At 45.8% G+C, this 23,593-nt stretch overlaps 1 protein-coding gene and 1 pseudogene across 1 annotated transcript in view; both read right to left on the bottom strand.

The window, feature by feature from the left end:
• SLC12A8 (solute carrier family 12 member 8) overlaps positions 1 to 14,565 on the bottom strand; it is a 116,964-nt gene extending 102,399 nt beyond the window's left edge. Inside the window, 4 exon segments of the mRNA XM_032594586.1 lie at positions 513 to 744; positions 9,091 to 9,282; positions 14,117 to 14,263; positions 14,413 to 14,565. Of these exon segments, the coding sequence (XP_032450477.1) occupies positions 513 to 744; positions 9,091 to 9,282; positions 14,117 to 14,263; positions 14,413 to 14,565 (724 nt within the window).
• A 4,099-nt stretch (positions 14,566 to 18,664) lies between these two features.
• Positions 18,665 to 22,523, bottom strand: LOC116738295 (annotated as a pseudogene).
• Positions 22,524 to 23,593: the final 1,070 nt, after the last annotated feature.

Here is a 23,593-nt window from a genome sequence, read left to right as displayed (position 1 = left end):
GATTCTGTGTCTCCCTCTCTCTCTACCCCTCCCCTGTTCATGCTCTGTCTCTCTCTGTCTCAAAAATAACAAATAAACGTTAAGAAAAAATTTAAAAAATAAATAAATAAATAAGTGAAACAAAAGAAATAAAATATGACACACAAAATTGAAATCTATCTTCTTACCTACTTTCAAATCTATTTCCTGCCCACTCTCCCAACTACTGTTAATGAATTTAATCTTTATCTAATCCAGTTCTACTTTATTCTTTGTTTTAAATGTTCCTATTTTTTTTTAACAGAAAGAAAACAAAAAGGAATGTGGAAAATATGCTAAATGAAAATGCCTGTGTGAGGAGGGGCTTTCGGGCCTCTGCAGCCAAGATACACCCACTCACCTGCTCCAGGAACAGCACACTCCTGGTAGGCAAAGCTTATGGGGAGGTAGTCCTGCAAACTCACACCTACACACATCTAGAAAGCAGTGCAGACCCCTAGAAGACCCCATCCACTCAACTCCCAAAGGCTTACCTGGGTCCAGGTGTGTGAAAGAGCCCACCACGAAGTCCAGTGTGGACACGGCCAGCAGGAACAGCAGCAGCAGCTGGAGGCGGATTATCCATTTGACACCTGCTAGGTTAATCCCCAGCAAGGCCAGATGCACCGCCACCGAAATTCCTCGCACGGCCCAGATACTCCTGAGGCTCAGCAAATCGGAGATGGACTCAGCAAAGCCGGTGATGTACATGGCCCCTGCGACACACTGACAGGCAAGCAAGGTGGGAAGAGTTGGCAAGAGAACAGAGAATCAGGAACCCGTGGGTCAGACCCGCCCAGCACTGAGGGTTGCACCCACCCTCATCAGGGCTCAGCACCTGGGAACCAACATGGGGGAGGGGTCAGCGAGCCCTTCCTGGCCATGCCCTCTGCCTCTGGCCCCATTTCTTCTCATCTACGTCTCTACCATCACCCAGAGGGGAGCACAAATGCCAGTCAGTAGTGACTAAGATGAGAAGGAGGGAGATGGGACTCGGGGCCAAAGAGCACTCTGGACTTCTCTGTCTGAGTTATTCAAGAGCTAAACAGAATAGAAGCACACAGGGGGTCCCCTCGCAGAGCCTAAGAAAGGCACTAACGCAAACCCCAGTTTTTTCTCCACTTCTTTGTAGGTCACTATTATTTAAAAAAAAAAAAAAATTACCTGAAACTTAGAATAAGAAAAAAAAGTGGGCAGCAAATCCTTTCAATGTCATATGGAACAAAGGCTACCCAAGGACTGGCTAGGTGAATGTACTTAGTTCTACTCATTGTTTACTATTGATTAAACGTGTTAAATGTCCCAGACTTTATGAAGTTACTGTCCATTTATAGATTTTTTTTTCCCAGCAGAGATGCAAATAGCTTCTGTCCAGTGGAACAGACAATCCAAAAGATTCGGTTTCTTATCCTGTAAGACATTAACCAATTTTGTATCAGCAATCTTATCCTTACATTTATTTATGAAATTGCTTCACCAGGAACTAGGTACATCTTACTGGCTCCTCCATTAATTAATTAGTTAAAAAAAAAATCTTTGGTCCATGTATATTTTATATTTGCCTGAAAGTCATGATTTTATCTTTGAAAAAAATATTTAAGGGGCACCTGGGTGGTTCAGTGGGTTAAGCATCTGACTTTGACTCGGGTCATGATCTCGTGGTTCATGAGTTCGAGCCCCATGTAGGGCTCTGTGCTGACAGCTCAGAGTCTGGAGCCTACTTAGGATCCTGTGTCTCCCTCTCTCTCTCTGCTCATGCTCTGTCTCAAGAGAATATATATATAAATCTCAACTTCAAATAAATATTTGAAAATAACACCAACCTCACTTTTCATAATTCCTCAGCACCCTTCTCTCCATAAGGCTTGATCCTTCCCCACCCCCAGGCCACTGGGTCATGGTCATCACTGTGCTCTGTTCCCATTGTTCTCTCAGGAAACAAATTCTTCTTGGGCCTCAGTCAAGTTCCTCCTCCATGAAGCCTTTCCTCATCCCCCTTTTCTGAATAAATATTATGCTTACTGCCAGTAAGTAATGCAATTAATTATCTGGGTCAGTAGTCTATTCTTAGTTCATGCATATAATCTTGTCCCCTACCCCAAGCCACCAAGAATGCAAACATCCTAAGAAACAAAAATGTTTATGCTGATCATACCTCTTCAAAGCCCCTACATTTGCTAACTATGTTGCAAACATTCAACAGATATTTTGTGATATGTTGACTGTATGAAAAGAGTTCTGGGAAGCGGGTACCATTAATTTCCTGCTCTTTTAGGTAAAGACCAGAAGGGCGATATAATTTCTGTACTGGAGAGGAGCTCAGGAAGGAGGTCCCATTCTTCACTGAGATCAGCTCATTTTGCTACTAGACATATACCATCATTGTCAATGTTCCCCAAACTTACACTAGGCATTTCTGTCTATATTGGAGTGGGGAGGGGGGAGCCCAGTAAATGTAAGCAGAAGGAAAGTCATCCTTGAGAGAGAGAGAGATGAGAGAGAAACATCACCTCATGACTCAAACTTACACTTGGCTAAATAACAAGAGTGTGACAGGCATAAGGATGCTGCTATTCTGTCACTATCTGGCCAGGTCAACAGGACTCTGCATGGCCAGATATATCAGAATTTAAAAAAACAAATGGTAACAATGCAGTGATGATCATCACCTTCCCAGGTGTCTGACACCGCACATGTGCAGAGGGTGACACCAGAACTGGAATGCAACCATTTGCATCTGGAGCTTCCAAACCCACCATTTTCCTTTTCTAGCTGGTGAACAGAATTTGCTCACATGAAGTGGGCCAAGCAGTAAAGACTGCCTTTGTCTCCAGTGGCTCCAGGAGAGTCCCTCTCTCCAATTCATAGCTAAAATCACTTTTTAGCCTGAAGATGCTAGGAACAAAACATAAAGGAAAAGCCTGTGGAGGCTGTGTGAAAGGACATGGTGGTTAGGAGCATGGACTGTGAAATCAGACCAGGGCCAAATGCTGTGGCTCCCAGGCTTAGCTGTGTGACTTGGGAAAGTGTTTTAAGCTCTCTGTGCCTCATTTCCTCATCTGTGAAATACAAATAATAATAATAGTACTTGCTTCAAAAGTTATTGTGAGGGGGCACCTGGCTGGCTTAGTTGGTTGAGCGTCCAGCTCTTGGTTTTGGCTCAGGTTGTGACCTCATGGTTCTCGAGTTCGAGCCCCGCATTGGGCTCCACATTGACAGTGGGTAGCCTGCTTGGGTTTCTCTCCCTCTCTCTCTGCCCCTCCCCCACTCGCACTCTCTCTCTTTCAAAATAAATAAAGTCAAGGAAAAAAGAAGTTACTGTAACGGTGAAATGAGATAATTTATGTAAGTTCTTAGAACAGTATCTGGCTCATAGTTTGAGTTATAGAGATACTAGCTATTGGCCTTATCATTTTTACTGTGCTATTATTAGCTACTGAAAAAGAAGAAACAGTAGTTAGCCATGAATTTCATAAAATACTTTGTTAATGTTAAATAGATGATGGTATTGTCACTGGAAATTTGCAATGTAACTTATAAATAAGGATTCTTAAAGCTGAAAAGACTTACTATGAAGGAAACCAATAACAACCACAAATTAAACCGTCTTCTCAAAATCTAAGAGCTTTGGGGTAAGAGGTGAGGGTATTTATGGAATGTGGGGGAGTCAAAGTGTCATAGAGATTTCATATTTGGTAGGCGGATGAACATAGTAAGCAATGTTGCTCGGTTGATAACTATAGGAAAAGTATAATTATGGCTTTTCTAAGGGTGGACTATAACTCTTCTCAGAACAAAAAGCACAGTAGAACTTCCAAATCAGCAAGGGGAAAACATACCATAGAAATAAATTTGAGCCATGTTGGCAAAATAATGAGTTTTTTAAATTTCAAATGATCTAGAAAGTAATGAAAAGGAGAATATTATATCCTAAAACTTGAGAGGCACACTAATCCTGCATTCAGAAGGAAAAAAAAAAAGTATAACCCTAAATATTTTTATTAGTTAAAAAGGGCAGAAAAAAAAATAAAATATTTAACTTAAGACATGATAAAAAAGACCAATATAAATAAAAAGACAGTAGGAAGAGGCATTTAATAAAAGGAAATATGAAATTAATAAAAGAAAAATAACGAAAGAAAGAATTCAGAGAATAAAAGCTGATCCTTTAAGAGAAGCCTGGCTGTCCCTGTCTGTGGAATATGTGACTCTTGATCTCGGGGTTGTGAGTTTGAGCCCCATGTTGGATGTAGAGATTACTTAAAAATAAGATATTTAAAATAAAAATAACAGCTGATCCTTTAAGAGATAAATAAAATACATACACACCTAGCAGTCTGATTAAGAAAAGAAAAAATTACAGATTTTAGGAATGAGAAAAGAAATATAACTACTCTTATAGAAGAGAGTAAAATGATGAATACAGAAGACAAATGTGCCATGAATTATCGTACATTCATATTAGGCAATGCTAAACTACTAGTTAAAAAGCACAGGTTTAGGGGCACCTGGGTGGCTCAGTCGGTTGAGCATCTGACTTTTGATTTTGGATCAAGTCATGATCTCATGGTCTGTGAGTTCAAGCCCCGCATGGGGCTCTGCACTGGCAGTATGGAGCCTGCTTGGGATTCTCTCTCTCTCACTCTCTCTCTGCCCCTTTCCCACTTGTGTGAGCTTGCATGAGCTTCCACAGATGCACTCTCTCTCAAAATAAATAAACAGTTTTTTCAAAAAAGCACAGGCTTTTTTGAAACACTGACCTTGAGGAATATCTATAACTTATTGTTAAGTGAGAAACACAAACCATGGAATAGAGTATAAACTCTGTCCCCATTTTTGTAAAAACAAGCAAGCACTTCAACAATCATGAATTCACATACATAAACACAGGGAAGGTGGCAGAAAAGGATGGTGGGTATTCACAATGGACACCTTAGGATGGGGAGGGAAATAAACTTTTTCTTTACATTATCGCTGATATGTTAACTAGTTACAATGAACATCATTTTGTAACTTTAAAAGAATTTTATAAGGGAAAAATAAAAACAAATATATTAAGATTTGCAGACTTTATGCAAATGCTACACTTAGGTACGGAGAGCACGGTGTGTCTAGGAAGCAAAGTTCCCCCCACACCTCTCTGCCCACTGAGCTTGACACCCCCACCCCAGAGGTATGGACAACACCACAGACCCCTCCCCAGAGAAGTCCAGCTACCCTCCCCTCCAACCATGAGTACACCTCTTCACTGGAAAACATCCCTGTCGACTTGTTTAATGCATAAACACCCCCAGAGTTTATTATGTATATATTTTTAAAGTTTATTTATTTATTTTGAGAAAGAGAGAGAGAGAGAGAGAGAGAGAGAGAGAGAGAGAGCGCGCACAAGCAGGGAAAGGACAGAGAGAGGGAGAGAGAGAATCCCAGTGTGGGGCTCAAACCCACGAAACCGTGAGATCATGACCTGAGCAGAAATCAAGAGTCAGACACTTGACCAATTGAGCCTCTCAGGCACCCCTATTATAGTTTTTCAGTATTTTTATCACCTCTTAAAGTTTATAATCACAGACATTCCTTTTCCCTTTTCTTTCTAATCTTCTGCTGCAGGGAGCTGGGGGCGTCACCCACCATTTCATAGAGAGAAAGTGACCTACTTTCAGGGCAGAACACTTCCACTCCAACGTGTTTATGTTACAACAACTGCACCTCACAATCATGGGCATGTTGTTTTTCATCTCTGGGTACCTACCTAACAGACCAGAGCTGCCCTCCACACCCCTCCTTTCTGACATGAAATCCTTGTTTAAGGTTCAAGCTGCTTGACTGCGTTAACTCCCACAACAAAACTCCAGCCCATATCAGGTCTACGAAAGTTTTCCAGTTCTCCATGGTTTTTGCACAGTCCAGCAAAGACCATGTAAAGCAGTAATTACAGACACAACCATGCAGGTGAAAGCCGTATATTTTGGTATCTAGGGTAAGCAACCTCAAAGAAGCCCTCAGACCCAAAAGTGAATGGGGCAGAGGGAGCCTGGATGACTCAGTCAATTAAGCATCTGAGTTCAGCTCAGGTCATGTCTCACAGTTCGTGGGTTTGAGCCCCGTGTCGAGCTCTGTGTTGACAACTCAGAGCCTGGAGCCTGCTTCAGATTCTGTCTCTGTCTCTCTCTTGCCCCTCTCCCATTCTCTCTCTCTCTCCCCCCCCACTCAAAAATAAATAAAACATTGAAAATTTTTTAAAAGTGAGTGGGGCATAGAGTGAGGAGGGGCTCCAGTTCACTGTTTCCTCCACTGGCCAAGGGGTCACCAACAACTCAGAGAGATGATGGGGAAGGATTTGGGAGGATTCAGGGTTATGAAAATATTTGCAAGCTTTAAAATGATTATTTTAAGTGTTTATAGTCTCTCTATTTTTTCAAGATTTTATTTTTAAGTAATCTGTACACCCAATATGAGGCTCAAACCCACAACCCTGAGATCAAGAGCTTGCATGCTCCCTGACTCAGCCAGCCAGGTACCCTTATATCGTCTAAATTTTTATGCCTGAAACAAGTGTTAGCAAACTTTAACATGCTGGCCAAATCCTGCTTGCTGCCTGTTTTGGTAAAAAAGTTTTATAGGAACACAGCTAAGCCCAGTTTTTCATATTGACTATGGCAGCTTTTGAACTACAACAGCAGAATTGAATAGTTGTGACAGAGATATACGACTCATAAAAACTAAGATATTTACTATCTGGACCTTTATAGTGGAAGTCTGCTGACCCCTGCTCTAGGGCAAGCAGGCAATCTGCTCAGCAGTCATTAAAAATAAATGAGTGTATTCATGCCCTGGAATGACGGGGTTACAGGTCAGTAAGACCCAGGAATAGGGACCCTCAGAAAGCCCAATTACACCCTGAAAGAAGGGTCTCGAGTCAGTGACCTAACCTTCCACCTTAAGAAACTAGAAAAAGAAGAGCAAACTAAACCCAAAGGAAGCAAGAGGAAGGAAATACTAAAGACTGGAGTAGGAATAAATTGGAGACCAGAAAAAAAAAAAAAAAAGAAAAAAGAAAAACCAACAAAACCAAAACTTTCCTTAACTAGACTGACTGAAGAAAAAAAAAAAAAAGGAGCAAGGTCTCAAATGATTAAAATCAGGAATGGAAGGGAAGCCATTACTACCAATTTTACAAACACTAAAAAGATTATAAGGAATCTATGAATGATTTTACACCAATAAATTAAATAACAGAGATAAAATGGACAGATTCCTAGAAAGACACAAACTACCAAAACTGACTCAAGAAGAAATAGAAAATCAGATTATGCCTATATAAGTGATTGAATTAGTTATCAAAACACTTCCTACAAAGAAAAGCCAGGGACCAGATGGTTTCACCACTAAGTTTTACCAAACATTTAAAGAAGGATTAACACTAATCCTTTAGAAACTCTTCTAAAAAATAGAAGAGGAGGGAACACCTCCCAACTCATTCTATCAGGCCAGCTTTATCATGAGACCAAAACTAGACAAAGAGATCACAAGAACACTACAGACCAATATTCCTCATGAATACATACCCCAAATCCTCAACAAAATCCTAGCGGAGTGAATCCAATAGCATATAAAAAGGGTTATGCAGCACCCACACCCTGATCAGAGAAGCCAGCCCAGGTCAGCAGCAGGCAAAGGAGAGGCGTACTGAAGACGCCGGCCAGAGGGGCTCCGGTGTTTCTCACCGAGACCCGAACAGAGAGCAAGCTAAGCAAGAGAGGGTGTAGATGGGGTGGCTGTTCGGCAGCAGCTGCCAGTGTGCAGAAAACACTTTTTCTGTGAACACCCTTCCTCTGAAGCAACCCACACACAGGAGACACGACATCCCAGCTTCCCCTCTACAGGGGCCCTTCGCTGGCCCCCGGTTTGGCACTGGTCCCTGTCGTGGCATTTGTTGCTGCAGGTAAGCTTGCTTACCCAGAGAGCAGGGCTGCAACCTGGCTAGGAGACAGCGCAGAAGTAAAACATCGACAGACAAATTTCCAGGGTAATAAAGTAAACTAACCATGTATTTCTCACTCCCAAGCTACGGAGCTTAAAGATCTTTCTCCAGTAAAGGCAAGTGGCTTTAAGAGTGCAGTGACAATCTCTCTGCCTTTCATGCATGTCACACACACACACACACACACACACACACACACAGACACACACATACACACACCCTTTGCGCTGTTGGAGAATCAGATGTAGTTATACTAAAATAACCCTGCTGAAAAAGAAAAGAACAAACGTATCCTTTCTTTGAGGAGACTCTTGTACCCTTAGACAAATTCTTTTCTTGAAACTGTGTTTTCAACCACCCACCACCCTTTGCACCATCATAAAAGCCTTTCTCAAGCCAAGAAGTGCTTACAAAGAGCTGCTTCTTAATGTCTGTCTTTGTTTCGTCCTCATTAGGTCACCATCCCTGTGTTTTAGCTAAGTAAGTCCCAGTGCTTTTCCCTGCTCACTAGTTTTCTGAGAGCCTGTGTCCACCCTGCTGCACCGCCCCCTCCTTCTCAGACAGGGCGTCCACACACGGCTCTGGCCTCCTCGGCAAGGCCTTCAAGCTGTCAATGAGCCTGGAGCTCCAGCTCATTTGAGAAGTGCCCGCGTCCAGGAAAGTCTTTTGGCACAGGTAAAATGTCCCTTCTTCAGCACTAAAGTGCCCGAGGGACAGGGCCACCCAGCTGCCACCTGGGCTCGGGCCACTGTCATGCACTCCCCTCCCTACAATGGGCATCAAGAATAGTTCCAGCCAAGCCCTGCATTCCTGGGCAGATCAGGATGCCACAAGGCACCAGAGGTAGAGAGGAAGGAGCCCTGGACTCTGGGTCAGGGTCCTGGACAGTGGGCTAAGCTATGCCTCTGAGCTCCCTCTCAGAGCCCCAGTCTGCCCATCTATAAAATGGGGCCAATTACCCCAACTTGCCTCTCCTCAGATCAAATGGGAACATGGATGAGAAGATGGTGGCAAACAGCCAAGTGAGGGAACAGATCCCATATGCTGATGGCCTCAGGGCAAAACTCCCCTCCCCCAGCCCCCAGGCTCACCTGTCCAAACACGTACAGTAGCCCAATCGTGCCACCGGTCTGCCCACCAAGGACCGAGGAGATCATCGAGTAGACACCACCGCTGCCAACACCACAGTGCTCCCCAACACCGATGCCAGACAGCACGGTGATGAGGGCCACCAGGATGACAAAGGACACCAGAAACATGCCCATGAGCACTCCTGTATTTCCCTGCAGCAAAACAGCAAGAAGCAAGGTCAGGGGTTAGGACAGGGAGGCCCTGCCAGTCAGGCCCCTCCCAGGAGCACTAACCACCTCCCCCGACACCTCCAGAGCTGCAACAGGGGTTGGGGAGGAAGAGCTGGGTACCTGAAAAAGGACAGAGGCAGCCCACAAGCGTAAGGCCTGGAAGAAATTTCAGATGAAGGGAAACATCTTTGCTTCAAACTCTTCACTGACTTCCCACTGCCAATAGGGTAAAGTCAAAGCAACTGGATACCCTCATGAGGCCCCTCCCCATCCATCCCCTCCCCGCCCTCCAGTCTGTCTCATCCCTGTGCCCTAGCAGGAAGTCACATGCTCTTCCCCACCACCCTCCTGGGCATGTCTTTCCTGCTCACTCCATCTCCTAGACAGCCTCACTCCATCTCATCCTTTTAGGTTAGGGGCCACCTCCTCCGGAAAACTGTCCCTGGAACCCTCCTCTGGTTTGTACAGTGCCCGGGCTTAGTACTTTCCACAGTATTTGTCAAGTACTGCTTCCAAGCCCATCTTTACCTCCGGGCTGTCAGTGCCAAGAGAGCAGGATGATGTTTTATCCAGTTATGCTTTATTCAGACAGTTTCTTATTTTGCTGATTTTATATTTTTAATGAAATTATAGAATTACTCTTTTCTTCCTTTGTTTGTGTTTTCAAATTGTTTGCATGTGATAATAAAATATCTTGCACCAATCTTTAAGTTTTCAGGACAAAACTGCCACTTTAACATCTTCAAAATTATAAGTGTGCTATCAAATTATTCTTTAGAGTTCACATGGTCTATTTGAGACTCTGAGCATGACCTCTACTCACTCTAGCTTTATGCCACCTCCTAGAAGCTCTATCTTTTCTTTGCCATTTCACATTTGCCTTTTTTCCCCATGATCAAATATGATGTTTCAGGTAAAACGAATGTCAAAGCTGAAAAACAAGAGATCATTTCAGGGCAAAAGGATGCATTTGTGTGGCAGGCAGCTTCAAAGGCAGCCCCCCCATGACCCCCAGCCCCTGGCACACATGCCCTGTGTAATCTCCTCCCCTTGAGTTGGGGTTGGACCTGATGACTCACTTCTAATGAACAGAACTCTGCAGGAGATCACTTCTGAGATGAGGATAGAAAAAGACCGTGGCTTTCATCTTGGGTGCACTCTCTCTCACTCTCTCTCTCTCTCTCTCTCTCCCTTAGACTGCTGGTCCCCGGGTAAGTGAGCTGCATGTAAGGAGGCAGCCCTAGGAAGAGGCCCACATAACAAGGCCAGCCAACAACTGCGCAAGTGATCTTGGAAACAGCTCCTCCTCTGGTAGAGCCTTCAGGTGGGAATGCAGTCCTGACTGAGAGCCTGCCTGTGACCCTGGGAGAGACTCTGAGCCAGCTAGGCTGCACTTGGATACCTGGACCACAGAAACTGTAAGATAATACATAAGATAATACACGTATTTGCCTCATGCTGCTAGGTACTGGACTAATTTGTTACACAGCAAGAGAAAATGAATACAACTTGTACCTTCACTTTGCAGAGGGAACTGACACCTCTGGATAGTCATTTCTCCAAAAAATAACCCAGTGGGAGGGTTCAGAAGAAGCCCTTACAGACTTAAGAAACAAAATAGAGGGGCGCCTGGGTGGCTCAGTCCATTAAGCATCCAACTCTTGATCTCAGCTCAGGTCATGATCTCATAGTTCATGGGTTTGAGCACTGCATTGGGCTCTGCTCTGACAGTGTGGAGCTTGCTTGGGATTCTCTCTCCCTCTCTCTCTGCCCCTCCGCTGCTCTCTCTTTCCCAAAATAAATAAATAAACTTAAAAAAAAAAAGAATCAAAATAAAGAGAGTTGGGGTGCACCTAGCTGGCTGGCTCAGTCAGCAGAGCATGTGAATCTTGATCTTGGGGTTATAAGTTTGAGCCCCATGATGAGCATAGAGCCTACTTAAAAAAATAGAGAAAGCTTACCTTTTTCTCCTTTCTACAATTCCATAACTACCTTGTGTGAAGCAGAGCCCAGGGACCCAGCTGTCACTGGCTACACCTTCCTCTGCCACACAGCAGTCAGACTGATGGGCCTCCCTTGGACACAGGCTGGAGAGGTGCTGGGCAGTGAGGTGGCCCTTAGGAAGAGGTTAAAAACAGAGGTGGATCCCAGAAGCCTAAATCTGCCTGCACAACAAGGAGTCTGAGATGAAGGCTTTGTGTTTTTGTAAGCAGAAGGCCCTGTAAGTCTGGGAAGGGTGTAGGAGGCATAAATTCTTATAGCTACACTAGGGAGTTTGGCTGACCCTACTCTAAGCTTTCACATGTTAACTAAAAAAAAAAAAAAAAAAAAAAAAAAAAGTCACCCACCCCTGGGTGGGTCTGATTTAAAAAAAAAATTTTTTTTAATTTTTTTTAACATTTATTTATTTTTGAGACACAGAGAGACAGAGAATGAACAGGGGAGGGGCAGAGAGAGAGGGAGACACAGAATCTGAAACAGGCTCCAGGCTCTGAGCTGTCAGCACAGAGCCCGACGCGGGGCTCGAACTCACGGACCGTGAGATCATGACCTGAGCCGAAGTCGGACGCTTAACCAACCAAGCCACCCAGGCGCCCCTAAAAAATTTTTTTTAACATTTATTTATTTTCAAGAGACAGAGACAGAGTGTGAGTGGGGGAGGGGCAGAGAGAGAGGGAGACCCAGAATCTGAAGTAGGCTCCAGACTGCAAAGCCCGAAGCAGGGCTCGAACCCACTAAACGTGAGATCATGACCCAAGCTGAAGTCGGACGCTTAACCAAGTGAGCCACCCAGGCGTAACCCAGGCCATGATTAAGGCTGAACCCTGAGCTAATGACCTAGGTAAAAGAGCTCAGGAAGGTCTGGCCTCACCTAGGCTTCCTGAGGGGCTAAGAACCCCATACACCTTGTCACAGCTCAGCTTTCCTCCCCCAGAATTTGCCCATGCGATGGTTAATTTTCTGTGTTAACTTGGATAGAATATGGTGACCATATATTTAGTCAAACAGTAATCTAGATGTTGCTGTAAATGTAGTTTTTTTGTTTGTTTGTTTTTGTTTTAGCTGTGCTTAACATTTACAGTCAGTAGACTTTAAGTAAAAGAGATTACTGTCTAGGGGCACCTGGGTGGCTCAGTCAGTTAAGTGTCCAACTTCAGCTCAGGTTAGTGGGTTCAAGCCCCACGTCGGGCTGTGTGCTGACAACTCAGAGCCTGGAGCCTGCTTCGGATTCTGTGTCTCCCTCTCTCTCTCTCTGCCCCTCCACCACTCGCACTCTGTCTCTCTCTGTCTCTTGAAAATAAATAAATGTTAAAAAAGAAAATTTTTTGGGGCGCCTGGGTGGCGCAGTCGGTTAAGCGTCCGACTTCAGCCAGGTCACGATCTCGCGGTCCGTGAGTTCGAGCCCCGCGTCAGGCTCTGGGCTGATGGCTCGGAGCCTGGAGCCTGTTTCCGATTCTGTGTCTCCCTCTCTCTCTGCCCCTCCCCCATTCATGCTCTGTCTCTCTCTGTCCCAAAAATAAATAAACCTTGAAAAAAAAATTTTTTAAAAAGAAAATTTTTTGTTAAAAAGAGATTACCATCTATACTGCCAAAGGGCCTCATCCAATCTGTTGGAAGGCCTTAACAGCAAAGACTGAGGTTTCCCAAAGAAGAAAGAATTCTGTAGCCAGACTGCAACACAGAAATTCCGCCTGTGCTCCCAGTCTTTGGATTCAAGCCTGCAACATCAATTCTTACCTGAGTCTCACTTGGACTCACCAGACCCCCCAGTCATATATATAGGACATCCTATATATCTCTTATAGATATATAGCTCCTATTGGTTCTGCCTGTGTTCCCCTGAAGAACCCTGACTAGTACATTCCACACCTTGAATGACCCCCTCTCTCTTTCATCTGTGCAACCCAGCTCACCTCTCAAAGCCTGGCTGAACCACACCTCTTCCAGGAAGCTTTCCTGGACACTTAGCCACCATATGTTCATAGCCTATTCCACTCCTGAGGTATTTAATATTGCTTTGAGAAACCACTTGGATTCCTGATGTGAAATCTACCCAGGACTGTTAGCTCACCAGAGGGAAGAACAGGGCCTTCTGTTTCATAATCCCATTGGTACCTTGTAGTGCCTGGAACACATTAGGTGCTCATCAGTGACTCCTGACTGGCTAGCCTTTTGTTTCGAGCAGCCTGTTTAGTTTACTGGTGTCCCAGGAAGAAGGTGCCATGTAAGGGGTTCAGAACCCCTGCTCAGGACACACATCTGCTTGGAAGCTCCCAGGATGCCTTCAGAAAAGACACAAAGAAGAGGCCTTTGGTTTCTCCATGGAGGAAGCAAACGTACCCCCATGATCTCATGCACCTGTGATCAAGCACTGCCATGTGCAGCCTCTCACACAGGTTCTGTGTGTGGTGGGACAAGGCAACCAGTGCCACCAGGAGGGCACCAGACAAGTTGAAAAACACCAGGAAAGCAGGAGAGGGTCAGAAACCGGAAGCAAAACTGCCACCAGTCTGCTCTCTCTGATCCACCTCTAGTCCCATCCATGATGTGCCCTGACTCACATTGCTCATATTTCTGTGCTCATATAACTTAAACCCATGGCGAGGCTCCCATTGGAGGCTTTGTCTGAGGCCTAGGTTCTCAGGATTCTCATTTAAATAGCAATGCTAGCTATATGTGCTTGCTTCTTGTTTCATGTTTCTGGAGCATCTGTGCTTCAGGAATCTGTTGCCTGCCCTGTGGAATGCCCAAGAGTGCAGACCTTTCCGTGTCACAAGCTCACAAGAAACTCCAGGGCCACCAGCTCATCACTCACCACTAACCAGCCAGTCCTCAGGAAAAGGACAACCCCAAAAATGTTGATCATGCAGGATGTGAACACACCGTCCCAGGTCCCAAACAGCACTGGCTCCCACACAAACAGCTGGCTCTTCCACCAGGGCTGGGGCTGGGCCAGCGCCCCCTGAAAACAGAGCACACAGAATTCAGCATGCAGCGCTTCAGAGGGCCAGCAAGGGGAAGGAAAGGGAAGTAGAGCAGGAGGTGGGTAGGAGAACTCCGCTCTGACATACATCCACCCTACTATGCCAGGGCAGGTGTGAATGTGCACACAGTCTTGAAGATTGTTTCTGCAAAAGTGTCGCTGTTCTCTCCCGACAGTGATCCCTGTACCCACACAGGCACAGACTGGTTGTCCAGCAGGTCGGTTCCCTTCTGGCCACTCAGTAGACCACTCCCAGCACGGCCGCATGTAGGCGTGGCCATGTGACTGAGTTCTGGCCTCTGGAAACTAGGTAGAAGTGTTGTGTGTCACTTCTAGGTGAGTGTGGGATTCTAAGTTCCAGCTTTCTGGATAAGGCCACTTTCCCTCCCAGTATCCCCGTCCCACCAGGATAGCAGCTTCCAGCAGTTACTAATCTTCGTGTAGACTTCCTTTATGTTTTTTGAGCCTCCGTCCCTAATACTGCTGTAATGAAATCTGCATATTAAATTACTTCTGTTTAAAATGTCTGGGGCACCTGGGTGGCTCAGTCATTTAAGTGTCCAACTTTGGCTCAGGTCATGATCTCCCAGTTTGTGGGTTCGAACCCCATATCAGGCTCTGTGCTGACAGCTCAAAGCCTGGAGCCTGCTTCGGATTCTGTGTCTCTCTCTCTCTGCCCCTCCCCTGCTCATGCTTGCTCTCTCCCCCTCTCTCAAATAATTAAACATTTTTAAAGGTTTTTTTTAATGCCTGGAGCGGTCTCTGTTCTCTTGCCTGAACACCGGTGTTACGGTGATCTCTAAGCTCCATTCCATCCCACACCCCAGGATTCTAAGGCATCCTTTGGCAGCTGTTTAGAACCAGAGGCTTATTTATAAGCAGTTAAACAGATGCCTACCTTATTTTTCTAATTCAAAAATAACAAAGGCACTTTAACAAAACACTCAAATGGAAACTCTTTACTAAAAAGACTAAACCTTGTGGAAATACTAAAATGACTTGCAGAAAACTAGTAGCAGCTCATGTTGTGAGCTGCTCTTGCACAGGACAGTAGTCTAACTTCACACGTCACTAGTCTTCCAGTACCTCAAACTACCATAGCAGTGATCAGGGGTTCTCACCTTACAGGGACTAGGAAGCCCCAACTATGGACCGGTGTGGACAAGCAGTCTACCTGGAGCATGTATGTGATCTATAAGCACAGTGAGAAGGCAGAAAAGTTAAGACTACAGGAAATAAAATCTAAGGTCAGAGCTTCTGAATGGCTGAGAGCAAAGGATGTGCCCATGATCGAGGACCCAAAGCTGAGGCCAACCGGCCTCGGTCAAAACAAAAGGAGAGGAGCCCAGCTCCTCTTCTCCTCTTGTAACATGCACCCACAGACCTAGAAAGGTCCTAAAAAAAACCATCAGGGCAGTCAGTTAAGCCTTAAGCACTCCATGGGATGGCATAACCCACCAGTCCCTGACTCCAGTCAGAGCTCCTTTCATCTGTGTAGATTTCTGTTCATCTGTCTTTCACAAGCCTACATTTTCCTACCAAGGCCTGTTATAGGTCTGTTATTTATTAGAAACAGCAGTAACAATAGCAGCTCTCAGCAACGAAGAGCAATAATTCAGAGAGTGGCTTTCACCTTCCAAATCAATCTTCTCCTTTGATCCTCACAATGCCCCTGGGAGGCAGGCAGGGAGAGGGCCCCTGTTAGAGCAGAGGAAGGAGGCTGGGAGGAGAGACAGGATGGCCCCAAGTCCACGCCAGACTATAAAATCTGTACTTGGCCCTGCACCTCCGGTTATTTGCCCTTTGCTTTCCTAACAGCCAATTCTGTAGGTTCCCATTTGTAACATCCTGAACTTTGCTAAATTATGAAGACGTCTGTCTTACCCATGGATCTCCTATCATGAATTTAGAAATTTTATTCCTCTTCCATCCCAGCCTTCGCATGTCCACTCTGAAGGCTGCTTTATGTGTTTACCTAATGGCTTATGAGAAGCTTTCACTCCCTGGATCTCATTGGGCTAAATCAGCCTTAAAGAGGCTTCCCAAAGGAGGCAGAAACTTAAGGAGACTCCGTACCCTGAGAATAAAAGTATAAATGGTTTTAAAAGAGCTTGGGGACCAGGTCATGACAGCTTATCTCAGGATGCTGAGGGGAATGTGCTTATTTTCTTCTTCTTTTTTTTTTTTTTTTTTTTACCAAGTGACAAAAGAATATAACTAAGTCTTCCCAGCACCTGCATTTGCTCATCAGAGGCCAGTAGGAAGAGCCTGCGTTTAACTCCAAAGCTGCAACCCTGATGTTCTTGAGAGAGAGAGACCAGTATAAGCTCAGGGAGAGAGAGAAGAAGATACAGAAGCACAGGAAAAAGGGAAAGAGGATGAAACAGAGAACCCTAGAATAAAATGCTAAGTAGGTATTCTAGAGACCACAACGGCATTTCCCAGCCCCCCACCCCCTGCACTGACACGCTGTCTCTAGGCATCAGCATAGAAGCACCACTGGGTGCCCATTCCTCACACCTCTCCCTTCTCCACCATGTCCTGCAGCTGCACCACTTCCAGGATGCCCCCAGCCTCTGCCACTGCCCCACAGCTGACTTTTTAGGAGTCTGCCAGGTAGACGACTCAAACCAGTGACCTTGCAGAGTGACCAGTCAGAGGGCCCACGGCTGGTATGACTCTGACACCAATTCTGATGTGTGGATTTTCCCCCCATACCAAGCATTTCTCCAGCACCAGCTGGGTGTCCTATAATCCAATTTAATTATGATATTTTTTTATCTGGAAATAGTCATAAGACTGGTCAACCCCCCAATTCAGATGGTGGTCATAAGTGTAAATTGTCACCTGTGCTTCTGAAAGACTGGCTCTAAATCAGAGGTTCTCATGACACTCACCTTGAGTTCCATTAGTTTGCTAGAACATCTCAAGGAATTCAGAGAAACACTTCACTTACTAGATTACCGCTGTTATAAAAGCATATAACCCCGGAACAGCCCATGGGAGATGCCCATGGGGGAGAAGTGTGTAGCTTCCATGCTCTCTCCAGGCACACGACGCTCCCCAAATGTCTAGGTGTCTACCAGCCTGGAAGCTCTTCAAACCTCGTTCTTTGGGGGTTTTATGGATGCTTCACACATAGGCATAGTTGATTCAATCACCAGCCATTGGGATTTGACTCACACTCTCCAGCCCCCACCTCTCTCCCTGAAAGTTCCAACCCTCTAATCATGGTTGGTGCCCCGGGCAACCAGCCCCCATCCTTAGGTGCTTTCCAAAAGTCACCTTATTAACATAAACCCAGTTGTGGTTGAAAGGGGATGGTTATGAATATCCAGATACCCTTATCACTCTTATCACTTAAAAAATTCCAAGGGTTTTAGGAGCTCTGTGCCAGGGTTGGGGATAAAAACCAAATATTTATTTCTTATTATAAATCACAATATCATGACTGGCTACTCCACAACCTTAATCTCTCTCTGCCCTGCCAGCTTCTTCCAATTCCCCTTCACTCCTGCTCAGGCCAAGGGCAGAGCCATGGATCTGCACCCAAGCAGACATCCAACAGGAGAAGGGAATATCAGCTTCTCCCCCACACTCTAGAACCTCACACCCAACTCCCTCCTTTATGGGAGGGTAAGGAATCCCCTCATATTTCAGATATGCCCTGCCATGAAGGCTATGGCTCACAGATTCTCCTTCTGCGCCTCTACCCAGTCATTACTATCACTGGGGACAGGAGGAGGGAGAACAGCTGGGGTGATGGTAGGTGACAGTTGGACCAGTTCTGAGCTACCTTTTTCAAAAACATCCAGGGGCACCTGGGTGGCTAAAGCATCCAACTTCGGCTCAGGTCACATTCTCGCGGTTTGGGGGTTTGAGCCCTGCATTGGGCTTCGTGCTGACAGCTCAGAGCCTGGAGCCTGCTTCAGATTCTGTGTCTCCCTCTCTCTCTGCCCCTGCCCCACTCACACTCTGTCTCTCTTTCTCAAAAGTAAACATTTAAAAATATAAAATAAATTTTAAAAATTTAAAAAATCCAGAAAAGTAGTTTTATTATTCACCCTCTGAGCTACTATGCCAGAGCAAGTTGGGTGGTACAGTGGGGAACAACAACAGCGGGGGCTTCTGTGGTGGCCCTGGGCTAAGCGCCATGCTCACACCGGACACAAGGCTGTCTACCAGAGCGGGGAGATGAATGACTTGGAGAAATTTGTCATGTTATCTGGAACCATTTGCAGGGAGGTCCTGCTGCCATGTCATGGACCAAGTCTTGTCTTTCATGTCCAATTTGTCTAAGATGCTGTGGGGATCCACATGGGTGGCCCCAACGGCTGTGTGCCAAAAAATTAGCCAAGAGTTCCCAGATGTCACTAACAGTTAGATAGCTAAAGGAAAGGTCATGTTGTTTGCAGAAGCCAGCTGGGCCCCTGTGGGAGGCTGTGAGGTGTTGCCAAGGTCCAGATGAACACCTGTAGGGTGTCAGATGCCACAGGCCTCATCCTCAGAGTGAGGGCAGACAGAAACCCATGCATCTCAGAACTTACTGTAGTCTCAGCTTAGGATGGGGCAGCTTGCTAACTAACTAACTTTCAATAAGTTTGACCTCAGATTTGTCAGCAATTCCATTTGGAATCACTTTTTTAGAACCAAAGAATCAAAATTTCCAAGTGTAAGCATTTGGTTTGTGAGGGCCTTCTGAGACTTTCAGCTTCCTTCCAGACTTGGAGGATGCAAGGAATGCCCAGTCTCAACCCTGTCTCAAGGGGTCTTGCCCACCCCACTTTCATTTTGGTTTTGGTAGAGGCAGGAGTGACGTTGACCACCGTCTGGATAAGGCTAGAAAGCTTCAGGCTGTTCCTGGTGTCTCCATTCAGTTGGCAAAATGAGACAACCCCATAGGACACCACACAGTCAGTCTCAGTTTGCAAGACCCTGTGGGGTAGAGGGTTACGAGGAGTGAGTTCTAGGTGGGAGGGCAGTGGGTGCAGGGTGGGTGAAACGAGCAAGCAGGTGGGCCTCTATGGTCCCCATCCCTGAACCGCTCTTTTAACCATTTCAGATGCTGAGGATTCACTTAGTTTGAAAACCCCTTCCAGGGGACATAGGTGCTAAGGAAGGGAAACAGAAACTTGCTCCTCACACAGTCCTCTTTCATGGAGGAAAGAGAAAAGGACAGTCTCTAGACCCTCCAGAGTCACAGTAGAGAATCATGAGCAGGTTTAGAAAAAAAGTATTCTCCTCTACAAACTGAAGTTCAATAGAAGAACAGATTTGTTCTCTCTGTAGACTGGTTTTTTTTTTTTTTTTTTCACTTGCAAGACTGGCACAGGCAGGTCCATGCTCAGGGGGGAAATAGATTTCCTTACAGAGCTGAGCTGGGAGGCAGACTGAAAAGCAATCCTGTCTTCTAGCAATCTGGGCAGAGCTGCAATCCGCCCACACTGCAGATTCCTGAGGATGGGCTAGCTAGGTATCTGGCTTCCTGGAAGAGACTTAGGAAGGGCTCATTGTATTCATCAGGCTGGGCCTCTGGCACCATGTGCCCAGTGGAGAAGGTGTGAGATTAGCCAGGCTCCGGCAAGCTGGGCCTGGTTAGGGAGGGGAAATGTCACAGCTCACCAGACTGAACGGAGGGGCTCCCTGCCCAGGACACTGGATACCAATCCACAGCCAGGACCAGGCCCATTCAAGCTGCAGTTGGTGGTACCATATGCAAAAGATACTCTGTCTATGGCTTTGTCTACTGAGAAAAGAAATGCCACTGATTTGGAGGCAGGTCACTAATCACTCCTCAGAATCACATCTTCACTCTGGCTCAAGGGGTTCAATCCCTGGGGGCTACTGACGTCACTCAGAGCTGTAGAGAAGTGTTCAACCACTATGCTGCCAATGTCCCCCTGGAAACAGGTGAAAAGAACACACTGGGAATTCCACTCAGTCTTTACAGGTCTCTGCAAGAAGACAACAGTCTTCCCCATTTCTTCCCACTGTGAGTGACACAGGCGACAGCCTAAATCCCAACCATCACCTGAGACAGCCAGATGCTATGACCAGGCTGGGCCAAGGTGCATCATGACAGCCAGGGCTGCCTGGCTCACTTTTGAGCAGCTCCAGTTCTAAGCTATCTCAGGGAACTATCCGGGGGAGAGGTCTGGTCCCAGCTATTGATAACTCTCCTAGAACCTCATCATCCTCAGATCTGGGCCCCAGGCGTCAATTCCAGAATAATATAAGTCTCATTCCACATTCCATGACATAACAGGCTGTGAGGAAGGGAAGTGGCAGTATCTGATATGGAGCCTACTGGGAAGCAGAGGTGGACACTAAGAAATAAGACAAAAAAGAGTGAGAAACAAAACCCCTCAGAACGGGCACCATAAGCATGCTTAAGGGGCACCTGGGTGGCTCAGTTGGTTAAGCGTCCAACTCACGACTTTGGCTCACGTCATGATCTGACAGTTTGTGAATGCAAACCCCATGTTGGGCTCTGCACTGACAGCAGGGAGCCTGCTTGGGATTCTCTCTCTCTCCTCTCTCCCTGCCCATCCCTCAATCTCTCTCTTTCTAAAAAATAAATAAACTTTAAAAAAAAAAGCCACCCAAGCTCAAAGATGAGTTTCTCTCTGTCTTGAGGACCCTCAGCCTGCTAGAACAAGTTTGGCAGATTCCAGGGGGCACATCTACCTTCATGCTTGTTGCAAGGGTTTTCCTTCTCCAGCTCCCAGGACTAGAGAGAAGCCAGGGTTTGTCCTCAGAGCCCAGGGGCCTGCACCCCACACTGGAAACACCATGCCTGTGTGCTGGGTACTGTAGTTCAGAGATAGAAGTTTTCTCCTGTGACTAGAGAATCTCTACACTTGAGCAGGGTATCTAGAAAGGCAGGAAAATTGTACATGAAATGTGCCCAGAGAAGGAAACACTCAGCTTCCTGCACCCAGTAAACTGAGAGGAGTGAGAGAGAAAAGTTCTGTGGTAGGCAATGATATGTGCTCACGCCCAGGAGCCTTTTGCAGCCACCGCCAGCAGACCACCTGCCAGGCCTTAAGGAACACACATGACATGTGAGATGGTACCTTTTCTCTCTAATGGCAGCTGGAGGAAAAGAAACCAGGTGAGAAACTACTTCTGCCCACTCAGGTCGGGAGAGGGTCAGAGCAAGACACAGCCTGTCCCTTCCCCACAGAGACTGATTGTGCCTGGAATATACACACATGAGCCAGAAGTTTGCTTTCAGAAAGCTAATTATTTATTAATTACACATCAGAGAATATGCCAAGCTGCTGAAATGTGAAGACGCAGGCCCCCTCCTACGGCTCGGAACAGGCACCGCCACGTGCAGGAGCTGGGCAGGGGCTCCAGGGGCCGGGGCCCACCTGTGGTACCTGTTTGAGATGCAGACAGCCACATACTTGCTTTGTAGGGGTTCTGTGCAGTTCAGATGTGATGATAATTGTGACAGCTTTTGCAAGCATGAGGCACGACAGACAATTTTAAATGTGGGTGAAGGTCACCTCAGGGAAGTCAGGAAGAAGAGTTAGAAAAGAGGTCTTACTGACCATGTATTTTCCATTTTCCCCACCTAACTTGTCCTCATGTTTCAGGTAAATCCTCGCTCTGTAGCTCAGCCCTGAAAGCTGCCTTCCGAACCCACGCCCAGGACCAGCATTGGAAAAATTAGCCCCTTTCTGTACTGTACTAGTTCTAGAATGGACACCCAGTGAGTGTTCCATCAGTCCAACTGATGCTAGAAATGGAAATGGTTCTGCAGCAGAGGAGGTCAGGATCCACATGGAGTGGTCAAAGTCTGATTTCCCTGGATTCTAATCTGGGCAGCACCCTTGGTCAATATTGATTTAAACATTGCTAGAAACGCGAGATCTTCGTGGTAATGTGGGTCTCCTCTGCCACAGAACTAGTTTGAAAGCCAGAGTCTATATACAGTAGTTTCTGCAAGCTTGATCTGTGGTTTTTCCGTGCCTGTGCATCCTAATCCTTGTCCAAGGCTGATAATCTCCAAAGGCACAACCTGGTCCCACAACTGCACAGCCCCGGGAGGAGCAAGACTCTCATATGCCATGAAAACACTGATGCTGGTGGTTCTGCCTCCTAGAACCACACGGCAGATTCTTCCCCAGAATAGCCACTTCTGCCCGCTGAACTCAGAGCCCAAAGGCACAGTGCCTGGGACACCTGATACCATCCCACAAATGGCAGGAGCCCACAGCAGCAATGCCATGGCCACTTAACAGGAGCTTCCCTTGCCCTTCCCAGCCTCTTTGGCAAAAGGGCAGAGCCTTTCTTGCAGGACTCAGGCCACCACTAGAAAGTCTACTTGAGTTTAACATCACAGAGCAACATGGGTCCTAACGCCCTCCCTCAGTAATAGGCAAACCAGCTAAATATTAACTGCAAAAGGTTTATTCTTGAGGACATCAGTGGATCAACAGATATTATACCTATTTAAGAATTGTTATGTGATGAGTAGTTCTGACGTTTGGAATCACGTTAATGTTTTACATACTCAAAATCAAATCAAATCAATAAGGATGAGAGAAAAATTAGAATGCAGAGAAATAAGTTAGCCTGACTGTATTTCAGGCAAGGAACGTAACCACGCTGAAGGTGGGAAAGAAACTCACCAGAATAACTGGTTCTTTGACTATGTGCTCTCAGTCTAAAGACAAAAATAAGTACAAATATTAAATTCTAGATACAAAGGTTGTTTTTGACAACTAGATTTGATTCTGAATCTACTTTCTATGAATTGTAGGGTTGAGCAAATAAGTAAATATATATGGGAGTTAAGTTTCTCACGGTTGAAGAGGGGAATTACAACAAAAGAAAGAGGAATGAACAGAAGAATGAACCCTGGGTGATGGACTGGAATGAGAAGTATCAGTTTGAATTTGTGGTTTTTAATATAGATAGAAAAATATAGAGCTGGATGTGTGTGTGTGTGTGTGTGTGTGTGTGTGTGTGTGTGTGTATTCCTTCTCTCTGTCCACCTGAAGGCTCTATAAGCAGAAACACCCCAGTAGCAATGAACATACCTAGCACCCAGATCTTGGTCTTTAAATACCATTCTTCACTTTCTTTTTTTTTAATTTTTAAATTTTTTTTATTTTTTTAAAAAATATTTATTTATTTTTGAGAGACCACAAGTCAGGGAGGGGTGGAGGGAAGGTGACAGAGGATCCTAATTGGGCTCTGCATTGACAGAGCAAGCCCAATGTGGGGCTCAAACTCACAAACCACGACATCATGACCTGAGCCAAAGTCGAATGCTCAACTGACTGAGCCCCTCAG

The sequence above is a fragment of the Lynx canadensis genome, chromosome C2 (genome assembly GCF_007474595.2).
Source record: "Lynx canadensis isolate LIC74 chromosome C2, mLynCan4.pri.v2, whole genome shotgun sequence".
NCBI lineage: Eukaryota > Metazoa > Chordata > Mammalia > Carnivora > Felidae > Lynx > Lynx canadensis.
Note: the sequence above shows the minus strand (reverse complement) of the source record. Positions and strands in the feature narration are given on the sequence as shown.